A 16,555-nucleotide genomic window follows, 5' to 3' on the forward strand; every position below is an offset into this window, starting at 1 on the left:
TGTCTCTTTACTATCAGATTGAATCAGACCTCCAAAAATAGCTCTTGATTGTTTACTTGAAATGACCACACAATAATGACAGTTAATTTAAATTTGTGGACCTCAAAACAGAAAATATTTAGTCAGATATAAAAAATGTTTACAATTGAAAATGCTTGGGTGAAAAAATGTTGTCTCTAACCCATTACATGAATACATTGTAATACATCTTTGTTGTACAAACTGTGAACCGAAATAATACTACAGTATATATGATGGTTTCTTTAATTTTGTATTGTAAATTTACAACATCATAAAAGAAAAATTAATTTAACAAAATTCTTGTACAAGATAAATATTCTTGAGCCATTTAAGAAATTGTCTTTAGGAAACTATTACTGTACCATAGGCGAGACCATTGATTAGTCAATGGCGGCACAGAATACAGGGTTAGGGTTAAATACCAGTTGTTATTGGGTTATAAATTTATGCAATCTAACACAAGCAAGAGGTTGACGAGATTTTGGATGGTAACTATACCAGTGTTTTGATTGTTCCCTTAAAGAATAACAAATTCTTAATACTTTAATACTTTCTTATGAAATGGCGACCATACAATGTAGGTATTTTAAGCCAAGTATGAATGGAGATGAGTGTAGGATGAGTGGCGCGATCTTGTAGTCTTGTTAGTAACTAAGGCCGACATTCCTTAGACACAGCTGTTAATTAATAGCCCAAACAGCTAATGGCAACTAAGGGACCTACAGTTTATAGTGGAATCCGAACCACATTTTTTCCTTGGTATATACGAATTGGTCTAATTATCAGGATAGTACTGCGGATAGTCATAATACTCACTAGTGCGGACGTTAATCCTCACCAGGGAGTATCCCATCCACAGTGCATACCTATAAATATCCACAATCCGTGACCTCCATAGTAGCTGGATTACAGGACGACGCCACCCGTCCCTTATGTATTCCTTGGACGCTAGGCAAGAGTCCGGGATTACTTTTTACATTACTTCAGGCTAGACCTAGGGTTGCGGCATTATCACTTAGATAAAGTCCATTAATGATTTGACAGGATTTGAACCCAGGACCTCGGGGACTGAAGCTCTTCCACTAGACCATCTCCCTCCCTCCAACAAAAAGCAAAATATAATACAGTATTTAAAATACACATTTTTGAACAAGTGGTTTTTAGCACAGTATGTTTGTGTAAGACAGAATACTTTATTCCAATACATGTTTAGTCTTAGCAGAACATGGATTCAAGTGTTCAATGAACCCTGAGTCCTCCTTTGATGTTTACATTTAACATTAATGTTTCGGTTGGATCAGATAAGATATAGATCTAGTATCAGTTGCAGTACGAATTAATTTTTTTGTTTTACTTTCAATTACTTTAATTCGACAAACAGGTTATTCACCATTTTTTGAACATGCCTCCTACTGTACCATCAGTAAAACTTAACAATGGACACTCAATGCCGGCCTTCGGACTAGGGACATGGCAGGTTAGTCAGTATTGCAGTTTTTAATTATTGAAATTAATTTAATACCCAAATAGGTAAACACCATTATAGTGTAGTTGGTAATATTTAGGTGTGTTTCTGCAAAACCTAAAATGCATTTTCTAAATACTGGGGCTAATAGTCTAAATTTGTTTATGTGTGTTTTGTCTTGGTGTTGTGTTTGTGTTCTGATGTGGACTAAATCTTTTTCTCTTATTTTATGTGATTGAAAAAGAGGTTGACGGCCTCTTTTAACCTTGTATTTGCCCGCCCACATCTACGGATCTGTTTTTGGAATGTGTACAGCAAAGCAAGGGATGTGCTGTTACAGTCGAAGAGTGAACTGTGCTTAAAAAGTAGTGGCAAGTACCAGGATCTGAACCCACTACATCGCTGCCTTGGGCTGAAAGTCTGTGGCGCTACCACTTGAGTCACCAATTGCTGGTTAATTTAATGTTTTTTTTTACTTTTTGGTTAAAAGTACTAAGGACAAGCTATAGTTTATAAATAGATTGTTTTATTTTTTCAAAATTGTCTTTGATTAGAAGAGACAAACAATTAATATGAAATGGTACAAGTCAGATGACCATATCCGACACAAGGCTAAAATTAATGTTATAGCTTGATTAAATTTTACTAAAATTAGCTCAAAAAATCATTAAGCAATGTATTATTATCTTTTTACAAATAAATATTTTTAAACCTGTATCACTGTAAATAGATGGACGAAGCGGAGGCAGAAACAGCTGTGAAGCAAGCAATAGACCTTGGTTACCGTCACTTCGATACAGCTTTTATCTATCACAATGAGGTTGCCATCGGTAAAGCCGTCCGACAAAAGATCAAGGAAAACGTTGTGAAGAGAGAGGATATCTTTATTGTGTCTAAGGTGAATTTATTTAGTTTTTAATTATATATAATAGAAGTTCTTTCCATAGCAAGTTCATAAAATACATCTTTGAGCACTTTGCAATGTATCTTCACTCACTGTAAACAATTAAAAGACAGTAAATGTAGCCTATATAAAAAATGTTCCAATGGTGATATAGCTTATTTTGACTACTCATTCCTGCCACACCTAGGTTATGTCATCCTGATCCTGATCCTGATTTGGTCCCAGTTCGTAGGCTAAGTTTGAACATGTACGTGAGGCTTTAGGATAAGAATTATTTACTTTTTTGGAAAATATCCATTCATTTTTAACAAAGTCTAAACATTTTTTGCAAATTTTAATTTCAGCTTTGGAACACCTGCCACGCCAAGTCGGAAGTGTTGCCAGCATGTCGCAGATCTCATACTTATCTCTCCTTGGATTACATTGACCTCTACCTCGTCCATTGGCCTTTTGGTCTCAAGGTAAATATTAAAAATTCTTACTTTTTTAAAATTTCAATCAGAATTTGAATGATAACCTAGTTATAAGATATTGAGGGAAGTTTGCCTTCTTCATAGCAGTGACATGGAAAAGTTATCAGTGCTTTACCTTGAAGTAATTTTGTCATCCCCGTTTAAGGTTCTACTAGATGAATTCAGGGGGTACTGTTATATTTACGCTGCTCTCCAATGTAAAGACAGCTCTCTCTTGCTGTCGTCAACCTAAAGCATACACACGACAGCTTACTCTCTTACTACTTACTCACTTACTCTCAGTGCCATGTATAAGGAGATATTTGGCCGCACCAACTAAGCCTCTCGATCTTCTGCATCTTCCTCTGTCGCTCCTATCTGTTCTAGTATCTCCATTCACGTCTGTCCCACCATTTTTTTAGTGGCATTCCTCTTATGGTCTTCTTCCTAGGTTTCCTCATCACTACTTTAAAATTGTTATCTTCCACTCTTTTGAAAACGTGCTCAACACTTCCTCCACTAATGGACGTAATATTTTAACAGTTGAATAACTTTTACTTGAATTTTTGGTTAAGATGAGCCTTCCAAAATAAGTTTTCACATCACCTTGTAATAAATGCTTGTTTGGCAGAGCAAGACGGAGTCCCGTAACCCGCAGGTGTTTGATGGGTTTGACGACACTTCACTGGAAGACACATGGAGGGAGATGGAGAAATGCGTAGACCAAGGATTGGTCCGTAGCATCGGACTGTCTAATTTCAACAGCCTCCAGGTCGATCGGATAATCAAAATTGCGAGGATAAAACCAGTGTGTAATCAGGTGAGGTTGAGATTAGGATAGTACATTGCAAATGACAAGACAACAGACAATAGGCAAAGCTAATAGGAAAATGGCTGAAGACAATTAACTTTAAAAAATTTCGGTACACATTTGCTGAATTTGATATCTATACAGAACATTGCTGACAAAAACGCCAATTATTGTGACAGACGTCATGTTATTAAATTATATCAAACTACAACTAATAAATAAAATTAATGGTAATATAAGTCAACATATCAAACACAAAGATTTCAGCGATGTAATACCAACAATTACTCCCTAGATAGAGGTTCACGTGGGGTTCCACCAACAGAAACTGATACACCACTGTAGGCAGAAGAGCGTAGAGGTGGTGGGGTATTGTCCTCTTGGAGCTCCCAACCGTCCAGTGAAGAGAAGGAATGAGAAGTCAGTGCTAGACCAACCTGCAGTCATGCAGATAGCTTCAGTCCACGGCAAGACTCCAGCACAGGTCGCACTGCGATATCTGGTAAGTTGATACACCACTGTAGGCAGAAGAGCGTAGAGGAGGTGGGGTATTGTCCTCTTGGAGCTCCCAACCGTCCAGTGAAGAGAAGGAATGAGAAGTCAGTGCTGGACCAACCTGCGGTCATGCAGATAGCTTCAGTCCACGGCAAGATTCTTGCACAGGTCGCACTGCGATATCTGGTAAGTTGATACACCACTGTAGACAGAAGAGCGTAGAGGAGGTGGGGTATTGTCCTCTTGGAGCTCCCAACCGTCCAGTGAAGAGAAGGAATGAGAAGTCAGTGCTAGACCAACCTGCAGTCATGCAGATAGCTTCAGTCCACGGCAAGACTCCAGCACAGGTCGCACTGCGATATCTGGTAAGTTGATACACCACTGTAGGCAGAAGAGCGTAGAGGAGGTGGGGTATTGTCCTCTTGGAGCTCCCAACCGTCCAGTGAAGAGAAGGAATGAGAAGTCAGTGCTGGACCAACCTGCGGTCATGCAGATAGCTTCAGTCCACGGCAAGATTCTTGCACAGGTCGCACTGCGATATCTGGTAAGTTGATACACCACTGTAGACAGAAGAGCGTAGAGGAGGTGGGGTATTGTCCTCTTGGAGCTCCCAACCGTCCAGTGAAGAGAAGGAATGAGAAGACGGTGCTGGACTAACCTGCTGAACACTGAACAGTGTGTATTCACAAGAATATTTTGAGCTGCACATAAATGTTTGCTGTAAAAATGGAGTGTGATGATTTGTGTAACTTTTTTACTGACTGTAATTTACTTTCTTTTGCGAGTATCATTTTTAAGGCCCAATGATCAATTCAGCTGGGTCCAGTTACGAGTACTGAAACTTACCAGAACTGGAAGCCACTACAACCCTTCCCCTCCACAGATAAGTGTGATTGCAAAAAATAACAGCAAAACACCAAAAAGAATAAGTATTTGCTTACAATTTATTTCTAAATGTTTTTAACTGCCCATAGAGAGAGGTCCTGAATTCCTGAAACGCTGTTCCCCATTATCCTGCTTAAAATCAAGCCATATATATCCGTAACAAATGGTATACAAAAAAGTTTAAATCTATTGCAATTCTTATGTAATTTTGTAGGTACAGTTGGGAGTTACACCAATACCAAAATCAAATACCACACAGCACATGAAAGACAACATAAATATATTTGATTTTAAATTGAGTGAAGAAGAAATGACTGAATTAGACAAACTAAACACTGATGAAAGAGTGATGCTTTATCCACTGTAAGTATCTTATTCATTTCATCCACTTGAGGTAGTTATTGAATTGTTGGAATTATTCAAGAATCGCCTCGAACTTGTATAGATCCTTAATTTTGTTCACCGCTTCCCAAACTAAAACTATAAGAAAGCCCAAATGAGTAATATGAGTTAAATCATACATTGAATAGTTTAAGTCTAGCCACACTATTTTGGAACACCATCTCAAAATGTTTTGTATATATTGGCATATTAGAATTGATGATTTTATGTATTTTCCCAGTGGTAAGAACTAGAATATTCAATTTTTGAACTAGTTACCTTAAGCCTTTGTTCTTGCAGGTATGAAGTTATAATTCTCCAATATATTTCACCACAGTGTGTGGCATCTTCAGGGAGTCTTGAAGTTCAATTTACATATTTACACAGTTTATACACATATCACCCGATTGGCACGTTTACGTCACAGCGACTTCGCGAACGCGAGCGCGGACGCGCGACGGGCCGGAACCACTGATCACACTGTCTTTGTCTATGTTCACTGACTTACTGCCGGGGACGGGGATGGTTGGTTTTGCAGGTTGCTGGTCTAGGCTTTGTTGGGGTAGGAAACTGTCACTATTGCGGGTTTGCCAAATCGTTCGTGAATTTACAATGTTGCCGGTTGGTGCAGTATTTTCTATATCATAAATGGTTTTAAAATATTGGAGAATTATAACTTCATACCTGCAAGAACAAAGGCATAAGGTAACTAGTTCAAAAATTTAATATTAGAATTGTTTTTAACGTCCTCTATTGTGAAATGTTCCACACCCCAATCTCTTGCTAATTATTAGGTCATCATCTGTTTTCCACAGCGTTGGACCAGTTTCAAGCTCACTGTGCTAACAACTAATTAATACTATAAATTAAAATGTAAATTTGGGATCATTTTTCAAGATTTATTTATTTATTTACATTAATAGTTGGTACTCACTGTAACTATTCTTATTTTTCAGAGCAAGACATCATACAGAGTGGCCGTTCAAGATACCATTTTAGATATGGTTGGAGGAAAATTTAAAACATCTCACTGATGGACATTTACACTTGTCCTACATATGATTTAAGTTTTGTTTTAGTGTTCTTGATATATTTTTGCCATTAATACATACAGTTCAATAATCTAATAAACAAGAGTTTGGTCCCTTGAATATACCTTTTTTTATTAGATGCAACGGTATTGGTATTGTACTACAACAGTATTGTATTATTGGAATGAACATTTTTTTGTGATATTAAACTAATAAAAGTTATAAAAGATGTAAAGTAATAAATAAGATGTTTTAAAATTTATGTGAATATTAAATCATTTTCCTGGTTCAGAAGACAATTTTCACAAACTGATCTTACGCTACAGGCTACAGTGCTGTGAATCTACATAGTCCAGGCAATACTAAAAGAACACATCTTTAAGAGAAGGAATGTCGTTGGCAGTCAAGGCATTGCTGCAGAGAATATATTGGATATGTTCAGAACTGTCTTCCGAACAACCTGGAAGTTTTTTTGGAGCTTTGTCAACAACCTAAAACGTCACAGTTCAGTGTGGCTTTAAAACCGTAAAATGCTTGAGTAAACTTTCTTTCACTGCAAATGAAGTGTTCGATGCATTAGAAGAGCTGGATAATTCTAAAGGCTGTGGACCCGATCTCATTCCTTCTAGATTGGTTTCAATCCTATCTTTCCAACCGTAAGTTAAGAAGATTCTTTGGACATTTATCAACTGAATTTGAAGTTAAGTCGGAAATACCCCAGGTCTCGCATTTGGGACCGTATCTTTTTAACACCTTTCTCTTTCTGAACAATATTGTGGAGGTTATTGGGTCTGACTGTCTCCTTTTTGCAGATGACTTGAAACTGTAATGCAAAATTACCTCACTGTCTGATTGTCTGTTGCTTCAGGAGATTCTTGCTATTGTGAATTGGTTCCAGATGAACAACATGTCACTCAATGTGAAGAAATGCAACTGCATTACATTTTATAGAACTAAATCTGCCATCATCTTCGACTACAAACTGGATAACATTCCACTGACTCATTGTGAGAGCATCCGTGACCTCGGAGTAATGCTTGCTCAGGATATGAGACCCAATTTACATATCCAACACATTTGTGCGAAAGCGTCTCTTGTTGGCTCGTTCTTCCAGAGACTTTGATGACCTCCGCTCTCTTAGGACACTCTATTGCGCTCTTGTGCATCCGTTGCTCGAGTATAACTGTGTGGTATGGTCGCCGCATGAGATAACCCTCTGTTTTGGAAGCTTCAGACCATCCAAGATAAGTTCTTACGTCTCCTTGGCTGTCGGTTTGGTTTGCCTTCAGAGAAGTTCCCATTAGAGATCTCGAGCTGTCGTTCAGCCTTCAAAGCTTAGAAGCTAGAAGAGATGTTATTGAAGTAGTGTTTCTGCACAAGCTGGTGAATATTTCAGTGGACTGTCCGGAGCTTTTGGGTCAGATTTGTTTTCCGTTGTCGTACTGAAACCAGATCTACAGACCTTTTTGGAAGACGGCATGCGAGCACCAATTATGATGCAAACAGCACCCTGAATAGACTCCAGAAACTTGGGAAAAAAGTCTCACACCGCATTGACTTTTTTGCTGACAGTTCTACAACAGTAGTCAAGAGGAAACTGCTGAAATAAGTCGCAAATGACAAGCTCTGCAGCCTGCAACAATGATATGATTGTAATGTAGGTACTTTGTACCATTGTTAAGATTATCTTTTTTGTTAGCAATATAGTATTTATTACTTGTACACCTATTTTATGTTTGTTGACAATTTGAAATATTTATTTGTTGTTATATTGGTGCATGCTCAAATCAACACTGTAAGATCAACATCACTTATAAATGGTTATTAATTAGATGCACACATTTTTTGCTGTATTAATTTATACTATTGTATATACATTTTTGTTGAATATTTATAGAACAAGAATACAAAAAATCTTGCCTTGATGATTGTACATGAATTAATGTAATGGTTTTCTGTTGTAAATAAAAAAAATAAAGAAATAAATAGGTAAATATAGATTTTAAAGTACTGCCCATTAGCACAATTAAAAAATATATAAACTGATTTACTATTAAACATTTTACTTTATTGCATTAAAATTAAAACTGAAATCAAAAGGGAGTACTAAATTGAGCAAGTGCTTTAATTTGATAACATGCATCCCCTATTATGGTATTTTAGGGGATATTAATGGTCCCTGGGGCCCATTTCATAATAAACTACAAGTTACAACTTGTAACTTGTAATTTCCATTAGATTTGCATTGGGCGATCAGCTGATTTACTAATAATATTAGTTTGTACTTTATTATGAAATGGGCCCCAGATCACTATAATGGATTATAATAATTTTTAAGTTATATTACCGTAACTAGGTCAGAATTTTATTGTCATAAGTAATGTGAAAATGATCCCGGGAAAGTGTCTGGTGTCCTAGGACAAAAAAGTAACTTTAAATAATAGTATTTTACATTTATGAGCCTGCTGAGCATATTTTCTACTCAAAATTGGATGAAAGGGTTTTTTTACGGTTTGGTGAAATGTCATGGAAGCTAAGCTTTGTTAGAATGTACAAATCATTCAAGAAGGATACTCATCCTACTCTCTCATACTTGGCTTAAAATACCTACTTTGTATGGTCACCATCTCAATGAAAAGTATTTAAGTACAAAGGTCGTAGCCAAAATAAGGCAATACTGTGGTTCTGGATATGACAGCAAGTATATAGGGGTAGGGCTTATTGGCTTATAGCTTATACCGTAGCACAACAATAGAGTCTGATGTGCTTATAGGAGTATCAGTGGACCAATTTATAACAGGGTATCCAGAAAAGGTTGTCATCCTCAGCTAGAGATCGAGGGTGAGGGGAGGGGTCGGAAAGTGTCACAATTAATATTCAGCCCTCAACAGATTTGTAGACTTTTTGGTACCGTAAAAGGATGCTGGACAGGAGCCTTGGGGCAGGATTTGCAGTAATGTGGCTGCGCCTCTTAAGCTGGACTTTGGCTGGTTTATTACTTTACTGTACTTCACAACAAGATAAAAAAATGTTTTCTTTTAAACTTCCAGGGATTTTGAAATAATTTGTTCGGTGAAATAAACATATAACTAAAAACAATATCTACATGCAATTTATTAAAATACAGTATGTTTCTAATAATCTTTTTTCTTCTTTTTTTACTCTATAGTCTATGTCATGCATTGAGCTGTCTGCTATGTATGTCTTTGTTTTTATTCTTCAAACAGCTGGAGCTGGTATGATTATTATTGTGAAATATCTGTAAATTTAGAGACCAAACGGTTTTGTGTCAATTTAACCTTAATGTGTTATTTTTTACCTATATTGCAACATTGTTTGTAAACACCACTATAACATGACATTTTGAATTTAATATTAATTTTTATTTGTTTAAAGAATGGTAATTAGTTATCTATTACGGACTAGGGTTAGATTTTTATTGGATTCTTCTTTCAACAGTCACAGAAGGTAGGCTTTAGTTAAACTAACCTCATAAAAATGACCTTTTAAAAGTAACAGTCTGCAAAATAACAAAAATGCTTACCTAATTAAATTAGAAATTGCATTTCTTGGTTTATGTATCCTTAATGGCCTAATTGACCAATTAGTCCTACTTGATATTTTATTATTTTGAATGTAGGCCTAGTCTAAGCCTATTTGCTAAGGGCCTAAGCTAGACCTAATCAAGGAATTAAATAATTGAAAACAACCATCAGCCTGGGTCTATCAGATTTAAATAATTGTGGTGAGAAAGTATTAAGAATATTTGTCACATCATTAAACTTATTTCCTTGCCTATATGGTTACATTATATAGACCCTACACTTTGACCTAGCCTACTAGCTTTGAAAGTACGCAGAGGATACGCGTCCGGTAACCGGACGTGGATTAGGTGTCCGGCAGTTACTGTGATAACCTAACCTAACCAACCAAACTTGCTAATGATGAAAAAATCGAATGAATGTTTAGTTCTGTTAATAAAATAAAATTATAAATGCCAAAAATTCTAACAAAAGATGTACAGTTAAGAAGAAATGACATTCAAAGCAAAATCTTTGACAAAAAGTTAAATATAGACCGAAGGGTTTCGAACCAGGGACCTCTTGCATATCAGCCGAGCACTCTATCCACTACACCACGAACACCGATGGTTGTAAATCGTATCATTGTGGTAATGGCGTTTCGGGACCCCACAACCCAGTGACGTTACTAACTTACCGGACGCCTAATCCTTGTCTGGTCACCGGACTTGTATCCTCTGTGTTGAAAGTAGGTAACATTAGAAACACATTAACTTATGCATTCAGAGGTTTGTTTAACAAGGGACTTAACTTATTTATGTTAATTTCTTTAAAAAAAAACTTCATATTTAACTAGCTTCATAAACTCAGTGATCTTATTGATTATCAAATGAGAGTTTTTTTTCATCTGCTTTAAAGAAATGGATACCGGTTTCAAGTTACCTTGTTATTGTCTAATTAATTTTCCTATCTTACTGTAATATCACATTGGCCACTCACATGAAAGCTATTCCATATATATTTTGAAATTTGTTCATATTAGGCTACATTGATTAGTAAGCTGTGTTTGAGCATAGACAAAAATAATTAAATATAGACTGTCATCCATGCTGCGGTTACCATAGGTTTCCTGCGCACACCGCTGGGAGCGTCGTGTAGTTAAGTACGTAGCGCATACCCCGTAACAAACAACATGGCGCTCCCAGTGGTGTTCGCCAGAACCTACGGTAACAGCAGCACAACTGACGGTCTATATTTAATTCTTTTTTTCTATGTTTTAAGTGAAACATGCCAAATAGGTACCTACTGAAATTAGGCCTAACTTAATCCTTTGCAAATACTAGCATGATAACCTGTAGAAAATCCCAGGTTTAACTAAATTGAGTAGGCCTAACTTACAATGGTTATTTTTATTGTTCTTTCCCAGGTGTGTTCACAATGAAGCCTCCAAGGAAAGAGAGAAGCAGATACGCAATTATGTACTGTCAAGGTACATGCAGTATGTACAGCAATATGCCGATGTTTTGGAAAAAAGATTTCCAACAGCGATACGAGTTTATAGAGTTTTCACAATTGGAGTCAAGGTATTTTTACTAACTTAATTTATTTCAATCTTGTTAACTTTAACTATTAGTTTTGTTTGATACAAATGTCGAGGACTATAAATCATAATCTTCATCATATACAATATGAAATGAAAAATTATTTATTTACACCGGCACAGTTAGGGCCACATGGGGAGGGCCATATTTTAACATAATCAGCTTATACAATAAAACAAAACAGAAATCATAGATACAGAAACTTTTATCGAAAATCAGTAAATTTTAAAAATACTTACACACACACACTCACTCACATACATACGTGTGTGTTCCAATATGTTCCCTTTGAAAATAATAACTAGTCATAAGAACTAAAATAAACACATGTCAAATGTGATTGGTCAAAAGTGTGACGCTCTTAGCGCTGTCAACGTGTTTAATGAATCAATGCAATCTACAAAAATTGTGCTCGTTTGCAATTAATTTTCATTGTGTTTTATTTCTAAAACCATATATAGGCTAAATAAATTATACCAATCAGTTGTCTTTTTTCAGGACTTTTACGGTGACCTGAAAGTATTTTTAGCTTTATTTCACAAAGTGAATCTTACGTCTAAGGGATTAGAAGCTTTAACTAGAAGAGAACTGGAGATATATCACAAAATGCCGAAGGATATGGTTAGAATTGCTCCAGTCCTGTTGTTATCTGCGTTACCTTTTGCAAACTATGTTATTTTTCCTCTTGCGTAAGTATTTCAGTTTTAAAATTAGATTTGTAGACTAAGATTTTTTTAAACAATAATTTAGCCTATAAGTGGTGAATCGTAAATAATGGTAATGATTACTAAAATGACTTTTGTACCGGCGGAGTAATAAATGTCGACTGGTTACCCCTGACTCTATTTTTAAATCTAACAAGAATGAAATACTTGTTGTCTGGCTCATTGTATTATTTTGGCCAAGCCGGGCCAGCTCCAATTGATTTAGTTTTTAATACCGTTTCGTTAACCCGTGTTTCAGTTTAACGGGGTGCGGTTATAAGGTGTTTTACTGTAGCTAGATGTTAACATGAAACTTACCAAGTTTTAATTTCAAATAGCCTTTTTACCCAGTCTGTTTCATTATACACACCAAGTTAAATACTTTTTAAAGGATCTGATGTCTAGATGTAATTGTTTCTGGTTTTTTTAGCTACTATTTCCCGCGGCATCTGCTCACGTCGCATTTCTGGTCGCTGCAGCAGCGCCACGAGTTTGCACTTATCGACCACCGCAATCGTTTACATCACTTCAAGGGCGTGTTTCGAGCCCTGCAGTGGCAGATGGAGAATTTGAAGGACCACAAGCTGTATTGTCATTGGGAATCCGTCATTGGGTAAGAAAATTACATTATTTCATAGGCTACTTCTTTACTTTTATTAGAAACTGTAGCTATATTTATCAGTGTAGATACTTATGGCACTGTCTAATACCATTATAAAGGCCTTCTTGTACCTTCCTAAAGGTTCCTAAATGTACTTGGCTGGAATAAAATAGTTAGGTTAACACGTTCGCTGCTGACTACTCCGATCGGAGTCATGCCGTATTGGCACGGCCTGCTTACGACTCCGGTCGGAGTCACGGTGCAGTGTTGTACAAGTTTGTCTACTGTGACCTACGTATTTATCGGGTATCAACTAAACTATGTCAGAATGTTGTGCTGGTCCTATACTTTAATTTGCTGTAGGTTGGGTTTAGGTTGGTGTAGTAAAATTTCCTCTAAAATCCTGTCTGGCAACTCTTTTTGTCCCGTTTTCCGGGGTTTTCTCTCTTCGAGCCACATTACAAACTCACTGGCTAAGGATCCAGGCAGTGCTGCTATCTGTGAGTTTTTCAGTGAACTCCACTCTCGGGTGTTTTGCCGCTGTCAAGACTGAAATATTTGAATGCTATTGCGTTCGCTGATTCAATGGCGCGCTGAGGCTGCGTCACATTTCCGACCGTATTGCCAAAGGGATTCTCGCAGCGAACGTGAAGTGGCGGCATTTGACTTTGAAAGTAGGGTAGGTGGAACCCTTCAGCACCAGGGAAAATTTTTTAAATTTGAGACTAAAAATGGTGAATAGAGTAGCAAATAGCTACTCTACTAAAAAACTTGACTGAAATGTGAGACAAGTCCATTGAAACCCTGCCACTCGTAAGATTATCTTTGCTAATCTGTAAATAAAATATTTCATTAAAAAAATTGAATAACTTTACCAAAAAACGTTTTTGCTCCTCCATTTTGAACCTTAGCCAGTACACTAATGTTGGCCCCAACCTTATATGCACTGGATATGTTGTTAATACTTGTAAATTTTGTTTTTGTTTTGTATCCTCCTATTTGGTGCTGGTGATTTTATTTCACTCTAGTAGAGAAGACTTAGCTCTAAAAGTATTAGCATTAAGTATGATTTAATGCACAGCTAGTTAGTGACTCTAACCACTTAGTATTCCAGTCTCTTATTTACCAACCAAATTATTCTCATTTGTGATTCATGACGGATTTACAGGTGTCTTGGTTCAGGGCTGCACCCGAACACTGAAGAGGTCCTTGAGTGCAAAACTTTGTTTGCGGAGGCGCCTTACCATTTGAACTGCATCTATTCTAGTCATGTGGTTAGTATGAAAAAAATACTTAAGTTACATTTGTTGAATAAGACAAACTTGGCAAAACTGTTGGCGATGGAAAATGAGGCTGAAAAAGAACTTTATCGAACTCCCTGCCCTGTTTTAATTCATCGTTAATTCAGTTTAATTTTATTTGGTACTAATAAAGTGCTTTAGAATACGTCTGAAGAACCTAATACAGTGTAACTTGATAATAAGACCCTCAATGACAAGTGTAATTTTCAAAAACCCTTAATTTAATATTACCCTTAATTACATGTCTAAATATAACAATCTATCTGTAAAATCTATATGAGGAGTCTGCACTATCTGCTTGACTCTTGCTTTCCTTGTTAGTAAATTTTCTTATAGGGAAAGTAGCTATTACCGTAGGTGGTACAGTATGTCCTAGGTCTGGGACCGATTTACTTTTTCATTTTGGTGACCCCAGAGACCAAAAACACCATCCGTTCAAAATGTTATATACCTATGTTTATATACACCTGAATGTGATAACTTGAGTAACTTTTGTTCAATTTTGATAAAATTTGGTTTGAAGGTGTAAGGCGGGATAAACTTGAATAAGTTGTGAACAAGCATGATCGGATTATGGAAACGGGGCAAAAATTTGTTTTTCTAATTTTTGACCCTCAAAACACAAAATTTCCCAATTTCTCTCTAGGCCATTTTAAAGAGCTTAAAAAAATAATTTAGTATATAACCACGTTGTGTTTTTGTACAGTAGCCTCGTTGGTTATGGAGAAAATTCAAATTTATAATTTTAAAATACCTATTTTACTTTCAGAGAGTATTGTAAAATGAAGTAACTTACAGTAGTTTGCTAGTTTATAGATATATTTTGATCAAACTTGGCAATTTTTTTTTATTTTATACTAGCCTATGCAATTAATATTTTACTAAAAGCACACTTTATTGGCCTCCTTGTAGCAGCAAACCTAGGTACTTGTTAAACCTAATGTTTTTTAATAGATTTAGTTGAAAAATAAATTCAGGTAAATAAAAATTTGCTTAGTCTGCAGGTTTGCTGTGGCGGGGGTATTGTGTATCAAGCACAAGCCAGGAGGCTCTTGTAGATAGGTAAATGCAAGGTAAAAAAAAGCCACCAATCTCTTAAAACGTTATTTGGTTCACATCATAAAGTTGTTTGGGATGTAAATATGTTACAAACTGTTTGTATTTACAGAAAGAGTTGCTGAGGTCTCATGGGATGCACACTGGATGGCGTCGTCGTAGAAGGTTAGCGGAGAGAGCCAAGCTGGTGCAGCTGATGGACCAAGCCATCTGCAGGGAGGGGGGAGTCAGCAGCCTCAGTCAGGACGAGATAAGAGCGGTCAGTAGCTTGGGCTCTTGGGAATGGAAATTTAGTTAAAAAGCTTTCTTTGCTAGAGAATTAGTTTTGTGATGTTTCAGTTCAGGGAGCCGAAACCCCGCTAGACTGAGGCTTTTCAAGGACCATATCCTCTTGAGTTTGCAAAGAATTTAATTTTACGTTTTCATACATTTTTATGAAAACCCAAATTAATGTAATTGCATGTTCCATTTACTATCAATAATCAACTAGGCCTATACTTTGTTCACAAGATTTACAGCAGTTTGAAGGGAGGCGATTACACCCCCTCCATCTTACCCTGACTTTAAACAGGAGCCGACTGCTGATGTATACATTAAGCTAAAAAAGTAATAGAACCCAAAAACATTCCCCATAAACCACCTTAACCCCTGTTATTGGACTATAATAGTAAATTAGATTTATCCGAATTGAAAAGTAAAACTGATAGGACGACTTTTTTCAGCTATAGTATCTTTTATGGCACTATTTCAGTAATATAATGTAAGATTGAAAATATGATTTTTTTACTCTAGCCCAGCTTGTGACTGGCTTACAGACCTTTTTGGCTAAGAAATTGGCAACAGCTGGTCCATTTAGATGGGATATCTACTTCAGTATCAATAGTCAAATGTTTAGTGTAATTCTCATTCGTCTTTCAGGCTTGCCTATTCCGGGGCCTAAACCCGGCCAACATGAAGAGAGCCGATATGGAAGCTTGGCTCCAAGATTGGTTGTACGTGTCCCAGAACCTGACCAAGGACTGTAGATCCCTTGTGCTACATTGTCCTATATTGTTGGCCTACAACCACCCTTCCAACTGGGTGTTGCGATAGTGATGTTACCGATCAATAAACTTATTTATCACCCACACTCGTTATCATTGAACCTCTTTAATACACTGCAATTCTGTTTAGTTAATTTACTTGTCAGTGGCGAAAATGGAAGAATTTGTTAAGTAGAATGAATGTAAAACTAACTTACTTACTTCTTGGTGCGTGCTTCCAGCTTCAAGTGATGCCGACCACACGGTGTCTCTCGTATACATAGCTTGCTAATCTCCAACAGTA

At 36.6% G+C, this 16,555-nt stretch overlaps 2 protein-coding genes across 2 annotated transcripts; both read left to right on the forward strand.

Annotated features, from left to right (window-relative positions):
• The first annotated feature begins 1,390 nt into the window (after positions 1–1,390).
• LOC128995774 (aldo-keto reductase family 1 member B7-like) lies at positions 1,391–6,565 on the forward strand. Its single transcript, XM_054420791.1, has 8 exons — positions 1,391–1,498; positions 2,217–2,384; positions 2,735–2,851; positions 3,474–3,662; positions 3,949–4,155; positions 4,519–4,692; positions 5,248–5,396; positions 6,371–6,565. Exons 1-8 carry the CDS (start codon positions 1,424–1,426, stop codon positions 6,411–6,413), a joined length of 1,122 nt encoding a protein of 373 aa, XP_054276766.1. The 5' UTR covers positions 1,391–1,423; the 3' UTR covers positions 6,414–6,565.
• Positions 6,566–9,704: 3,139 nt separating this feature from the next.
• LOC128994856 (LETM1 domain-containing protein 1) lies at positions 9,705–16,350 on the forward strand. The gene is made up of 7 exons (XM_054419672.1): positions 9,705–9,913; positions 11,393–11,549; positions 12,066–12,256; positions 12,702–12,884; positions 14,041–14,146; positions 15,342–15,488; positions 16,148–16,350. Exons 1-7 carry the CDS (start codon positions 9,843–9,845, stop codon positions 16,319–16,321), a joined length of 1,029 nt encoding a protein of 342 aa, XP_054275647.1. The 5' UTR covers positions 9,705–9,842; the 3' UTR covers positions 16,322–16,350.
• Positions 16,351–16,555: the final 205 nt, after the last annotated feature.

This window comes from Macrosteles quadrilineatus, unplaced genomic scaffold (assembly GCF_028750875.1).
Source record: "Macrosteles quadrilineatus isolate MER2022 unplaced genomic scaffold, UCM_ALF_1.0 Scaffold_5__1_contigs__length_97177068, whole genome shotgun sequence".
Taxonomy (NCBI): domain Eukaryota; kingdom Metazoa; phylum Arthropoda; class Insecta; order Hemiptera; family Cicadellidae; genus Macrosteles; species Macrosteles quadrilineatus.